The 15,256-nt window shown below is 39.6% G+C and overlaps 1 protein-coding gene across 3 annotated transcripts in view; it reads left to right on the plus strand.

Annotated features, from left to right (window-relative positions):
* The first annotated feature begins 240 nt into the window (after positions 1 to 240).
* The window catches only part of LOC149258698 (uncharacterized), a 416,271-nt gene continuing 401,255 nt past the window's right edge, over positions 241 to 15,256 (plus strand). For all 3 annotated transcript variants that reach the window (XM_089415879.1, XM_089415896.1, XM_089415887.1), the window contains exon 1: positions 241 to 453. In XM_089415879.1, coding sequence (XP_089272005.1) covers positions 366 to 453 — 88 coding nt within the window. In that variant the 5' untranslated portion in view covers positions 241 to 365. The remainder of the gene's footprint in view (positions 454 to 15,256) is intronic.

Raw genomic sequence — 15,256 nt, forward strand, 5'->3', positions numbered from 1 at the left:
AGAATGTTCCCCTTGATGGCTTTTCTAATTTTTTTTTTAAACTAGTTAAAAACTTGATTTACCTTATCTTATTATATCTTTTTAAATCATAATAATTTTTATGACTTTCACCATGCGAACAATGTTTTTTTGTTGGTTAGGCGCAATGTTACCATTAATGTCAATCCTAAGGATTTTAAAACTAGTTAAAAGCCGATTTACCTATCTTATTATTATTATAGGTATTTTAAATAATGGCGGAGTAACGTCAATATGAATATGTAATCGGGACTCACTGGTATTGCATTCCATGCCATACAGCTGATAAACTTTGGAGCTGCATTACCAGGCAATAACCCAACAACACGGCTTCCTTTTACGGAGACATGGCGGCTGCTCGAGTGAGCCAAAGCTACTACGAAGCTTTTGCAAAAAGAATGGAGATGGCTGGCATCAGGCCTCATCACAAAATCGGTTAGTCCTGGCCAACTGACATGCTTCACAGACTTCAAACCCTAAATCTTGGCCTCAAAACTTTAGAACAAAAGAATGGACACATAGGTGCAGCTTGTAACATTTTTGTGTTTCGTTGAAAATTTGTGCACTTTACTATCTTTTGCTACAATCTACTCGATTCATCTATAAGCATCAAACGTCCGTGCAACGAGTTTCTTTTTCAATCGAATGCACACACGCGCACACAGAAAGAAAGGAAAATTTGCAGCAACTATTTACTAAAGTGCCCAGCTTACAGATCATTATCATACAATATTTGGGTATGGCCTGTTAATTCAGTCCTAATCATCAGTTGCTGTTTTGTGCCATGGGAAAGATAAATTAGACTGTTCTTTCATCCTTTTCGAAGGTTAGGTTTCAGAGTTTGCTTGTCTGTGAAGCAAGTTCAAGCACCTGCTTGGAAAGTTGAAACTCTTTCTGACTTTGCTCGGAGGATAAACAAGTTCTGATTTGACCTGTTCATGACACGCATTTAGAGATATGGTTTTGAGACAAGGTATCTTTGTTCTTGCCTAAAGAAAGCTAGTTGTCTTTAGTGCGACTTTTTGGAAGCTTTTTCAATGGATTTTTCCAGCCTAATTTCTCTAAAATCTGGCAAGAATTCATTGAAATTACAAGTTTGGTGGGTAACCCTGCACAATAGAAGTGCCCTAGGGGTTTTTCAGGGTGCTCAATCCATATATAAAGTCAAAAAACTAGTTTAAATCATAGTTTTAAAACTCCGACTCCGACTCTGACTCGGCCGAGGATCGACTCCGACTCCGACTCCGAAACGGTAATGACTCAGCCGACTCGATTTCAATGACTCGGTCGTTGTAAAAAATACATTAAATATTTATTTTTTTTATTATAAAAAAACATAATTTTAAAGATTTTAAACATAATTTTAAAGATTTTCATTCATGTTTCCAAACACACAGCATTATAATATAGATGGAAGACAACATATGATCAAAGTAGGCTCATGAACCAATCCATTATATCAAAATGGTACCCAATGGCAATACATAGTCAACTGTCATACATGATCAAAGACTCAAAACAAAAAACACATAACCAAGGAGGCTAGAAATGGCCTCTACAACAAAAGTAAACTGTGACCAGACTCCAGTACTAGTACTACAGCTACTGGCTAGTAGCTACTGCCAGAGGAGCCAAGATCATGTCGATCAATCTCTGGATCATCATCAGAGTCAGACAGGGGGCCCCATGGCTCCTCCTCATCATCATCATCTCCAACTGCAGCTGTAGAAGTGGTACCACTAGTAGGCTGTGCAACTGTAGCAGATGCAAGCTGAGATAGAGTAGATATACGGCTGCGCTTCTGTCGTGGCTGAGCAGAGGAAGCACCTACAACTGGAGTTCTTGCTGGCTGTGAGACTGAGGCTGGTGGATTGGGATCTGCATTCAACTGAACATCATGTTCAAGTTCAACTGATGTCTCGATATCTAAATCTAAATAAAGATCCTCATCAGGATCAAACTCTGTTGGACGACTCTCCACTACCCAATATGATGTTGGATCAATATCTTCCAACACAATGGGATTTGAATCAGGTCTTTTGTTCAACAAATGGTTTCGTCTGAGCCAAAGGTTGTATTGGACATAAACTAGATCATTTAATCGTTTTTGATCCAAACGGTTTCTCTTCTTTGTGTTACTTGGGAGCAGGAGCGAAAACGGGAGCGGGAGCGACATTTTTAGAAGCTCCTGGTTTGGGAGCGAATCTCAGAGGAGTTCGACAACCAATGTCCTAACATCAAGGTACATAGAGGGATTGGTGCTCTTGATTAAATACGAGTTCCATACCCTAATACATGACAAAATTCAATGGAAACATTGCAATCCTCCAATCCTGAAATCCTAAAAAACTGATAAGTCTGCTGGATTTTGAATGAAATCTAAAATTCTACTTTCTCCATATGAAATCCAATGAGGTCGAAACCACTCTCAAACATCCTGAGTCATTTCATGGTAATGTTAAAAATTTAAGTAAAAGGATGAAAATGAAGATTAAGGAGAATGTCATTTTTACTTTAATAATTTAACATTATCATGAAATTTGAATAGCATATCAATAGTAGAGAGCATTTGAGTGTGTTAAATAGGGTTTGGGAGGGGGAAGTGGACCCCAAATAATATTTAGCTAATTCATAAAACACCTTGAAGTCCAAACCAATTAGCAAACCCCTTAAAATTTCATTAAAATAATGTTAAATCGTTGTTTTAGTGGGTTACGGGCCGCCGTTTGTGACTCGGCCGAGTCAGTACGGGAAACGGCTGAGTTGGCCGAGTCAGCCATGACTCGGCCAACCGAGCCGTTTTTTGTACCGAGTCACTCCAGAGGGCAATGGAACGGACCAACTTGGCCGTTTCCGTTTCGAAACGACCGTTTTTTAAAACTATGGTTTAAATGCACAAATCAAGATTTCACTTCAAATTTTTCCACCAATTCCGGCACCAGAAACTCCAAAAAGTCGCACTAAAGACAACTCCTAAAGAAAGTACTCCCCTTTTGTGCCCAAGTTCAGAGGTGTTGAAGGAAATGTAACTAGGTTCGGTCTTCATAAATGTACTTTTGATATTTGTATTTATTCAGGAAAAGAAATGTTATTTTTATAATGTATGCCATTGAGTTTCTTGCTCATTGAAATAGGTCTAGCACTATTTAAAGTGCTATAGGCAAGTCAAATAGTCAAAAGAAAAGGTTGAAGACCTTAAGGGCATGTTACACCTTGTATAAATATGTATTAAAGTCAAGAGAAACCTCCAAGCAAAGTCAAGTCTACTCCTATGCAATGGCACCATCAGGAAGCTCCTTCAAGCATGCTACACCACCATGGAAACTATCCGAAGACTGCTCAACAAACCAGTCTCTTAGCAGTCCTCAAGTCGGCCTACAAACAATTGACAAGCCGGCCTGCAAACAGTTGGCAAGTCGGCCTACAAACAATTGACAAGTCGGCCTGTAAAAAGTTGACAAGTCGGCCTAAATGGAGGGACAATCCTCTATATATAGAGGTTGTCCACTCCTCTATAACGTATTCAAGTAAGCTCTGAAATTAGCGAGTAGATAAGCCGAGAAAAGGAAGTTAAGGGAAGTCCAAAGGGTCTCCAAAGTACAACGAGGAAAGAAGGAAACTCAACGAATGTTAGGGACTGTTTCTAGGGCCAAGAAACAGTCGCACGTGTGAGGATAAGGAGGACAAACTGCGGTCTTAGCAGTAACAAGATTTCAATGCAAGATTCGTTGGTATCTGGGCTAGTCACTAGGACTACAAGGCCTCCTAAGTCAAGCGAAGAAGTCCCTCTCTCTAGCGAAGGAAGAAAGACCCTAATTCACTAAGGGTACTCTCCACATGTAAAAACTAGGGCAGCAGAACAACAGAACAATCATACACTCAAGAAGGATCTCGGTTGGTCAAAGTTGAAGTGTACTTGAGCAAGGGATAGAAGAGGAACATCTCATCAAGAAGACTCGCTCAAGGAAGGTCTATCTCTAGACAAGAATCATAATAAGAGAATGAAGTGCCGAAAGAAGGAGGACGAAGTGCCGGAGTAGCAAGTGTCGGAAGAAGTGTCAGGGAATAAGGTCAAAAAGAATGAAGGACTTGACTTGTGCTTGGAGGATACTCTTGTCAGGGGTCTAGGGTTTGGAATTGATCAATAGAAGCTTCAATAAGAGAAATTCACTAAAGGGTTTTCCTCTCAAGAGAAGAAAGGTTTTGGCCCTGGCAGAGAGCCAATATCTTGTGTTCTTGTTCTTATGTTTTGGTAGCAGTTTGATGAAGTACACACACATACATTAATAATAAGAAGAAGAAGATTGAGCTAATAAGGAAAAGTAAAAATACTCCACAAATTGTTATCAAGTAACGAAGAATCACACTACACCACTTTGCCTTAGATTCTTCAACATGGTATCAGAGCTAAGGTGACTCATCAAGGAAAGGGCATCTCAAGAACACTCATCAAGGGAGAAGCATCTACAAAGTTGAAGCATCAAGCCTAGAAGTCTCAATCACTTCAAGGACAAGAAGGGTATACAATCCATCATTCATCAAGGAGGTCTACAAAGCTAGAAGAAGAGCCTTACATAAAGGCACCTACAAAGAAGAGCAGATTGAAGCAGGACCTACATCAAGCTACAAGTCTTCAAGCAAATCTCATCATCAAGCAAGTCCACTTGGAGAAGGCAACTTGAAGAACATCAAAATCCAAGGAAGGCAAGCCATCAAGTCTTCAAGGAGGAAGCAAATCCATCACATTTCAAAAATCTATCAAGTACGTGTCCCCTTCTGAATAAACATCAATGTCTTTTTGCAAGGAAAGTAATAAATTGGTAGGTACCAATAACTTTCTTGCATGGAAGAAGAGGACTGATCTGTTGAGAAATATAAGGGCAATGTAATTGTTATATTTCTCTTTCTTAGATAACTGCTTGAGATATTATTTTCTTCAGCTTTGATCGATATTATTACTATGTATCATTATCATCAACCAGCTATCAAAACAAGAAAATAAATCATGCACAAGTACACAAAATATTGGCACCATGCCAGGGCAAAAACCTCTCCAAAACTTGAGAGGAAAAACCCTTGAACTCTTTCTTATGGAATCTTTATTGAGAAATTACATGACCCAAACTTGACCTTGAAATGCCTTCAACATCAAATGACAATACCTCAGAATATGTACCCAATAACACTGTTCAGTTCTGCAATTGAAGAATTATATCAGTCTGCACCAAAACAGTTTGGATAGGCTCTCCTAGCCTCGATCTACTCTTGCTCCATATATATAATTATTATACATTGTCATAGTTATGAATATAGCTGATGTACAAGGCTTCCACAAGATGATCTGGTTGACTGTCACCACAGCGAAGGAGGATGCCCTAGATTTCAGAGTGTATATGCATACGTGGATGGAGTTAGGGCTCTTCTAGCCTTACGTACCCTCACACTGTCATCCACAGTCTCCTCCTTCCTATTGAGGTCAGGACTACCCTTCAAACCCTTCACGCAAACATGAAATGCAATATGCTAACCTAGATCCGGATGCCGAGACGAGGTGCAGGCTCGATGAGGGGACAAACTTCCTCATACGTTGTGGCTACTTCGCTACCTTGCTTCTTCGTGAGAGAAGTGTATTGAATTGCCTTGTGGAGGGTCCATACATAGCCTATATATAGGCTTGCCTTCCCATTCATTGAGCCGGCGTGAACTTCAATTAGGCCGACGTTTCCTTCGATCATTTCGCTGAGTTGACGTGGTTTCATAGCCTTCCTTTGAGCGGTTTCTAGAGTAAAACTGTGGGTACACATTTGAGTATTTCTTTGATGATCTAGAAGGACTTACATTCATTACATTTACACAAATAATACATGACTGTCTTCATTTTTACATGACTTGTCTTGAGCTCTTTAATTAGAGCAAAAATAATTCTTTAAATACAAAAATACATTAATGCAAAAATAATGAAGACCGAACCTAGTTACACTATTTTCAACACTCCCTCTTAACTAGGGAGGTATTCATTCATACATGGTACATGGACATTCTCAATACAAGAGTTCTCATAAGAAAAGAGTCGGATTAGTTATCCATCTGTTATAGCATCATTTCAACCAACATTGTTTCCATATAGCAAGGCCTTGACTAATCGCTCTATCTTTCAATCATAGATCAAAGCACAATGTTGGCGAGACCAATGACTTATAGACACACTCATCATTGTCTCTCTTAGGGTCATACCCACCCGGGTGTTCTCCGAGTATGCCCTACTAGGACTATTCTCATCTTGGGTTCCCAACCCTCAAGAATATCGGTCCTCTTGCCCACTCTTGTCTTGGATGCCCTACCTCATCCTCAAAGAGTGTTGGATGCCAGATGATAACTCAATCCTCCATTCTTTCTTCCAAACTGAAGACAAGAATGTCGTGTCTAACTCTCCCTCTTAACCAGGGACGAGTTCCAAGTTTCTCTTCACTCAGAAACTTGCTTGAGTTCCTTTACTCATAGGAACTTCCCAGAGCTCCCTCTTACCCAGGGACTCTATCATCAGTGCTTTATAGGGTCTTCTAGTTGACTGATGATTCAAGATCTCGATGTCATCAATTTCTTCATGTGTAGGGTTCAACCATCCATCACTTTCCTTCGTCATGTCATTCCTTCTTTCCCGGAAAGTGTCCTCCTTGGCTTTACATCTGGGGCTTCCTTCATAAGTTCATCTGTCTTCATTTTTTAACAGTGATTGCTCTGGATCACAAGGTACATAGTTGTGACATCCTTCACAACTCTCCTTTCCATGATCCTGCACACATACCCAGACTTTTCCAAGAGGTCAGACACCAAAAACAAATCACATATTACCTTTTGGTGATGGCCTTCTTTCAGTGACATCTTCTTGTAGGCATCAATCATCCTGCATCTATGTTGACACATCTCCCAATGATATCTGTTGTCAAGGGTCCTCATCTTTTCAGACTTCCATCAAAGTCTACTCATCATTCCGGGAGGTTTCTTGGTCAAGTCTTCCTGATCCTCTGGATGTTGACTGCCTTCGTCATGGTTGCATGTCTCACGATCTCTTTCATCCTCATGTCTTTCATTCCTAGGAGCTCTCAGAGTTCTTCAATTGTAGTCAACTACCTCATACTTCATATGAGGACATATTATGTTGATTTCATCTAGTTAAACTTATGTCTTTCCACATCCTTTTAGAGGAGGAGATCTATTTCCTTTTGATCATGCTTGATCTATTTCACCTGCAACCATACATCATGACCTTACAATATTAAATATAAACATAAGCATACACCTTGTTTTACCTTCGCTGCTTCTAGCAGCTTCCTTGATTGAAAATATCTTCAATCCCTTGGTCTGCTTCATTTCTCATGTCATTGGACCATCGTCTCATGAATTCCAAAGGTTGGATTTCCTGATGAAACACTTGTTGCCTTTCCTGACTAGGGGATCCTCCGCTGAGGTTTTCATCAGAGAATCTTCAAGGTCTTGTAGATCCCCATCTGGCAAATGTTTCCTTTGACTTCTTGTCCTTTCCTTTAGTGTCCAATGAGATTCCCAAGAGCTATGTCCTTCATGCTCGACTGCCATGGATTTTGTCCTTCATGATTACGAGCTCTTGTTTTCATGATGCCACGATGCATCTTATCATCATGAACATATCTGCAGGAGATTTGGAGCTTGTGATAGGACCCTTTTGTGAGGGACACCATCTCACTCATAGTAGAGGTCTATTACTTCCTCTTTCCTTCCGGCGATATGAGCTCCTTTCCATAATCTTCCCATAGCACTGAAAACTATCTGGTTTGAGGACCAAACTTCCCTTCTCATGCTTTAGTCTTTTAACCTTCAGCACTTTTGTCCACAACTTATCCATCTTTCTCAGATCTCCCAATTGAGATCTCATGAAGATGACCTTCTTTACTGCATTTCAGAGAGTACGTTTTCCAGCATTTAAATTAGGTCACTGCTGCACCATGACTGTAATCATCCTTGTTGCTCCTTCACCCAGATCATCATTGTTGTACCTTTATTGCATCGAGATCTTTACTGCTGCTTCTTCATTATATCAACGAGGTCTGTTGAGATTTTCACTGTGACAATCATCATGATGACTGATTCATCATGTTTCCATAAGCACTAGGATCATCACTGTACCTTAAGATCGTATGCCAAGAGAATATGTCGAGACTGTAAGCATAACTGAGGGATCACTGTGATCCTCCTTATGCTGAGACAGTGAGTCTTTTATCATCATATAAATACATCCATCGAGACAGTGATAATGTTCTAGATCCTTACCCTTTTATTGATGTCGAGGCAATAATGGATACTGTGCATCGAGACTACTGTGATTAGGACTGCGTCTTTGTTTTTCACCGATACTGTAACCAAGTATAACGTTGCACTGGGATCTGCTGAGGGTATGCACATATACACTTATGAATATGCCGAGACTATTAGCCCAGACTTCATGCCAATGCTGTGTCCTCATTCGCAGTCCTCTCTGCTTCATCCATCCGAGATTTACTAGGTATGCCGAGAATGAGATCTCTGCTCCATCCATTCGAGATCTGCACCTTTAGATCATGGATATGCCGAGAATCACCGAGATTCATTTTATGGTAATGCCGAGTATGCCGAGAGTATATTTCTAGACTGTGAGATCTCATTCCGAGACAGTGAGACTATATAAATACAGTGAGGGTTTTGAGCCCTTCTTCATCATAGGTATACATTGACTGTTATGAAATAAGTCCACCGAGATTGAGATACTTACCTTCCAGTGAGACTATAGTAGTTATTGTTGCTTCTAATACTATTATAATTCTGAGACTGATCATCTTTGTCACTAGTTGTTTCTGCGTCTTTTCATCAAGACTAAGGTTATATTCAATGATACAATGATCATCAAGTATGTGACAGAGATATCATATGCTGCGTTTTTTATGAATGACAATGTCATTACTAAGGGTATGTCGAGAGGGTATAACATCGTGATGCCAAGAACATAGATCTGCCTCTTGTAACCTTAACCACTGCTGTTCATTGCAACAGAGATATTACTTGGATCAACCGAGGTGCTAGAAACGAGTCTTCCCATTGTGGTATACTTCGAAGTATTTACTTGTCATAATCATGCCGAGTTAGCACTATTGTAGGATCTCATAGATCCTCTTTGCCACAGGAATACTGACTCTAACCCCTTTCACAGAAATGAGTACCACCGATGAGGAGAGAATTATCACTGTGATAATTACTGCATTTGTTAAGGCCTTCTGAGATCTGTGTCAACCAAGATCTTCCTTCTGCCTTTTTGCACTGACCCATACTTGCTAATTGCTGCATGAGGGAGCTGATCTTCTTTACGCCCTTTGTTGAACCTTCCCTCTGATACCATGTTGAGAAATTTAAGGGCAATGCAATTGTTATATTTCTCTTTCTTAGATAACTGCTTGAGATATTATTTTCTTCAGATTTGATTGATATTATTACTATGTATCATTATCATCAACCAACTATCAAAGCAAGAAAATCAATCATGCACAAGTACACAAAATATTGGCATCATGCCAGGGCAAAAACCTCTCCAAAACTTGAGAGGAAAAACCCATGAACTCTTTCTTATGGAATCTTTATTGAGAAATTACGATTTCAGAGCGTATATGCATACGTGGATGGAGTTAGGGCTCTTCTAGCCTTACGGTACCCTCACACTGTCATCCGCAGTCTCCTCCTTCCTATTGAGGTCAGGACTGCCCTTCAAACCCTTCACGCAAACATGAAATGCAATATGCTAACCCAGATCTAGATGCCGAGACGAGGTGCAGGCTCGATGAGGGGACAAACTTCCTCATACGCTGCGGCTACTTCGCTACCTTGCTTCTTCGTGAGAGAAGTGTATTGAATTGCCTTGTGGAGGATCCATACGTAGCCTATATATAGGCTTGCCTTCCCATTCATTGAGCCGACGTGAACTTCGATTAGGCCGATGTTTCCTTCGATCATTTAGTTGAGCCGACGTGGTTTCATAGCCTTCCTTTGAGTAGTTTCTAGAGTAAAACTGTGGGTACACATTTGAGTATTTCTTTGATGATCTAGAAGGACTTACATTCATTACATTTACACAAATAATACATGATTGTCTTCATTTTTACATGACTTGTCTTGAGCTCTTTAATTAGAGCAAAAATAATTCTTTAAATACAAAAGTACATTAATGCAAAAATAATGAAGACCGAACCTAGTTACACTATTTTCAACATGATCTACTTCTCAAAGAGAATGAACTCCTAGAACATGTCAAAGGGAATATCGCTATCCCTGCTAAGGAACAAACTCAAGCCTTAGCCAAGTACAATAAGGACGAGACAAGAGCTCAAAGTATTCTGATAGAATCAATCAAAGACTCTCTCATTCCTTATGTCTCCAAGTCTGAGACATCAAAAGAAATTTATGATAAGCTAGTAGAGCTATTCTCGGTATCCACAACCGGAGAAGTGATATCTTTGAGGAATGAATTATACAAGATGAAGATAACAAAGGAAGGAATAGCTCCCTACTTAATGAAAATCTCTGAAATGAGAGATCAACTTCAAGAGCATGGGGAAGTCATGTCTGACAGAGAGATGACAATTTTAGTACTCAATGCTCTACTTGAGGAGTGGGGAAACTTCATATCATATATGCCAAGAAGGATGCAACCACTCTCAGTGAAATGTGGTCTCTATGCAGAATAGAGGAAACCAAACTTAAGGCAAAGGAAGATGTGGGATCAAAGGAACAAGCATTTTCTACCATGGCCAAGAGAAAGGGTAAATTTGGCAAATTTGGTCCACGAAGAACAAACAACAAAGACATGTCCAAAATCCAATGTTTTGGATGCCAAGAATATGGACACTACAAAAGGAATTGTCCTAAGCTTAAGAAGGATAACAACAACAAAAGAAAGTGGGAAGAAGCTCACATAACTTAAGAGGTGAAAGAAGAAGGAAAGAAGCAAAAGAAGGAAGATCCTCTAGATCTCTACTATGACTAGGTCAAACTCTTTACTTCTAGACTTCTTTCAAAGTTTTGAGTAGGATAGGAGCATGTAGGAATAGATTAAAATTGCATGGCTAGAAACATCCTCTAGAATCTAGAAGCATGATGTACATAGAGTTCTAGATACTCATGAAGATATAGCATTTATGATAAGAACAAAAATGCATGAGTAGAAATATCTTCTAGAATATAGGAGCATGGCAGATATAGCTCAAGATATTCATGTAGAAGAAGCATACCTAGTATAGGACCTCATCCACGATTAAAGAAAATTGATCATAAAAAGGAATCTTAGAAGACCTCCATCATCAAAAGAAAAGAAACATTTGCAAGGCAAGGATCTTTAAGATCCTATGATGTAATCTTCAAAAGAAGGTTCATGGACCAAAGCAGATGTCTCATTGGGAATTTCATTCATGGGATTCAAGAAAAGGATGATATGCATGCAAGCTAAGATGAAGCAAGAAGGGCCACACCAAGGAAAACCAAATGAAGCTAAGATGATCAAAGGAGAATCAAGATGAGGTATGTATGCATCAAAGTTTAGTCATGTTATCATTTGTATATTATTGAGTCATGGGTATAGTTCTATAACATGATCAAGCATGAAAGAATCTCTTTCACCAAAAACATGCTCGAAGGCATGTACTACAATGCAATGAAGGTCTACAAAAGAATATGCTCACATAAGGAGTATAAGATAGCTAACTACAAAGCAAGAAGAAATGCTGACTAGTCCAGGAAGCAAGCAATGAAGAAATGTTCTCACAAGAAGCATCAAATGGTTGACCTATCTATCTAATAAGAAGCAAATGAAGAAAGAGATCAAGCATGTGGAAGAACACCATGATCACTGAGAATCACTATCTGACAAGATACTTTGAAGATATCTCCCAAAAAGAAGGCAGGACCACTTTGACAAAGGAAGGACCCTTGACACCTATGAAGGCCTTGGAGATATAAAAGATGTAGATAACTGATTCTACTCTACGAAGATGTCGTGATGAATAAACCATCCATCAAAAAGCAATGTTGAAGCAATATCAGGATGAAGTCATGATGGGCTACTAGGTCGAAGCATGTAAACAAGCAAGTACAACGAAGCATCAATGAGAAGAGTATTCCGAAGCATGGACAAGATGACAAATGAGTAGCCAAGATGACAAGAAAACTTGATGAAGGACAAGAAAGCCACTTTCCACGAAGGAAACAATGACATGACAAACCAGGAAGGAAAGTGATCGATGGATGGTGCCCTACCTAGGAGAAGTTCGAACAAGACTTCATGACATCAAAGAAAGGAAGAAGATCAAGCAGCTAAAGGACACTCGAAGAAGAAGTTGCTGATGAATGAAAGAGTCCTTAGTTAAGTGGGAGCTCTGACAGATCCCTGATCAGGAAGGAGTTTTGGATCATCCCTGATTACAAAGGAGTGACAATTGTGTTTTCCATTTCATGGGTCATGCACTAGACCAGGACTAACAATGGTAAGTCTAGATGAAGGCTATGAATGGAAATGTAGACACAAGATAGACACAACATTCTTGTCTTCACTTGGAAAGAAAGAATGGGAGGATTAGGTAATTATCTGGCATCCGATACTCTTTGAGGATGTGTAGGGCATCAAAGACAAGAGTAGGCAAGAGGACCGATATTCTTTGAGGTCTGGGAACCCAAGATAAGAATAGTCCTAGAAGGTCATACTCAGAGAACACCTGGGTGGGTATGTACCTTGAGAGACAATGATGAAGGTGTCTATAAATCATTGGTCTCACCAGCATTGTAGCTCATGATCTCGTGGAGAGATGGAGTTGTTAGTCAAGGCCTTGCACTATGCCAATGCTGATGGATATGATGCTATAACAGATGGATTGCAAATCCAGTTTCTCTTATGTGAATTCTTCAAGATTGATAATGTCCAAACACCTTGGAATATTGTATGAATACCTCCCTAGTTAAGAGGGAGTGTTGAAGGAAATGTAACTAGGTTCGGTCTTCATAAATGTACTTTTGATATTTGTATTTATTCAAGAAAATAAATATTATTTTTGTAATATATGTCAATGAGTGTCTTGCTCATTGAAATAGGTCTAGCACTATTTAAAGTGCTATAGGTAAGTCAAATAGTCAAAAGAAAAGGTTGAAGACCTTAAGGGCATGTTACACCTTGTATAAATATGTATTAAAGTCAAGAGAAACCTCCAAGCAAAGTCAAGTATACTCCTATGCAACGGCACCATCAAGAAGCTCCTTCAAGCATGCTACACCACCATGGAAACTATCCAAAGACTGCTCAACAAATCAGCCTCCTAGCAGTCCTCAAGTCGGCCTACAAACAGTTGACAAGTCGGCCTGCAAACAGTTGACAAGTCGGCCTAAATGGAGGGACAATCCTCTATATATAGAGGCTGTCCACTCCTCTATAACGTATTCAAGTAAGCTCTGAAATTAGCAAGGAGATAAGCCGAGAAAAGGAAGTTAAGGGAAGTCTAAAGGGTCTCCAAAGTACAACGAAGAAAAAAGGAAACTCAACGAAGATTAGGGACTGTTTCTAGGGCCAAGAAACAGTCACACGTTCGAGGATAAGGACAGACTGCAGTCTTAGCAGCAGCAAGAGCACTTTGCAAGATTCATTGGTATTTGGGCTAGTCACTGGGCCGAAAAGCTCTCCTAAGTCAAGCGAAGAAGTCCCTCTCTCTAGCGAAGGAAGAAAGACCCTAATTCACTAAGGGTACTCTCCACATGTGAAAACTAGGGCAGCAAAACAGTCATACACTCAAGAAGTGTACTTGAGCAAGGGATAGAAGAGGAACATCTCATCAAGAAGACTCACTCAAGGAAGGTCGATCTCTAGACAAGAATCATAGTAAGAGAATGAAATGCCGAAAGGAGGACAAAGTGCCGGAAGAAGTGCCAACGAATAAGGTGCAGAAAGGAAGGACTTGACTTGTGCTTGGAGGATACTCTTGTCAGGGGTCTAGGGTTTGGAATTGATCAATAAAAGCTTCAATAAGAGAAATTCACTAAAGGGTTTTCCTCTCAAGAGAAGAGAGGTTTTGGCCTTGGCAGAGAGCTAATATCTTGTGTTCTTGTTCTTATGTTTTGGTAGCAGTTTGATGAAGTACACACACATGCATTAATAATAATAAGAAGAAGATTAAGCTAATAATGAAAAGTAAAAATACTCCACAAATTGTTATCAAGTAACGAAGAATCACACTACACCACTTTGCCCTAGATTCTTCAACATGAGGCACTATGAACTTGGCACTGTTTTCAGATCAGCTTTGAGGGCGCTATATTCAAGACTAATCTCGGCATGAAGAGTTATCATCAGCTAAGTGAGGTGTCTAGTTTGGAAGAAGTTGGGTTAGAGTAGGGCATTGTTTTTGAAGCTAAAAATATCCTTGTTTTGAGACTAGTTTTCTAAGTGATCAGTTAAGTTAGGGCACTTTTCTTTGAATGAGTGGAGTTTCTGTTTTCACTCACGCTTAACGTGATAAGTTGCTCCCTTGAGTATGAATTTAGCATTGCTTTCATGCTATTTTCTGCTTGTAGATGAACAAGAGGAAGGCACCACCTTTTTTAGGCATGTTTTCGCATGCATGAAGCACGTTTACAGTGGAGAAGATCAATGCCCAGCATGACCTGATAGAGCTAAGGGATGAGGGTGGAATAGGATGCTGCTTTTGTTACCCAATTTGACTGTTTGCAGGCAGATAAGACAAGAAAACTTATATTGCCATTGAAGATATTTATAGGATATTGGGTGCTGATTTTGATTTGATTTTATGCTGGATTTTGCCAGTATATGGATATCTTCGGTTGGAAAGTTATTCCTAGCAAGGAGAGCGTTGACGTATGGTTAATTTGACTTTCTTTTTGAGATTTGTTAACCACTACTCACGCATGTGGTGAAAGACATGTTCAAAAATATCTTTTCGGAGCAGCATGCTGGATGAATTCACTTCTTCAAACATTATATCCTATGATTACAATTGAAAAATGGTGTGCCATCTAGTACCATTCCTTTGGCTTTACAGCATTCGAGAGACATGACGATGATATCACTGGTTTTCAGTTTTCTACTGGTGGGAATATATATCTGACCAGAAACACTCAAGATTTGGTATCTACAAAAGACCATAACTCAGCTGGAAATATTCAGGGATCATCCAAACAATTAACT

Source organism: Pinus tabuliformis, chromosome 6 (assembly GCF_031772625.1).
Source record: "Pinus tabuliformis cultivar Carrire ecotype Pingquan chromosome 6, CPIR1, whole genome shotgun sequence".
In the NCBI taxonomy this organism is placed as follows: Eukaryota; Viridiplantae; Streptophyta; class Pinopsida; order Pinales; family Pinaceae; genus Pinus; species Pinus tabuliformis.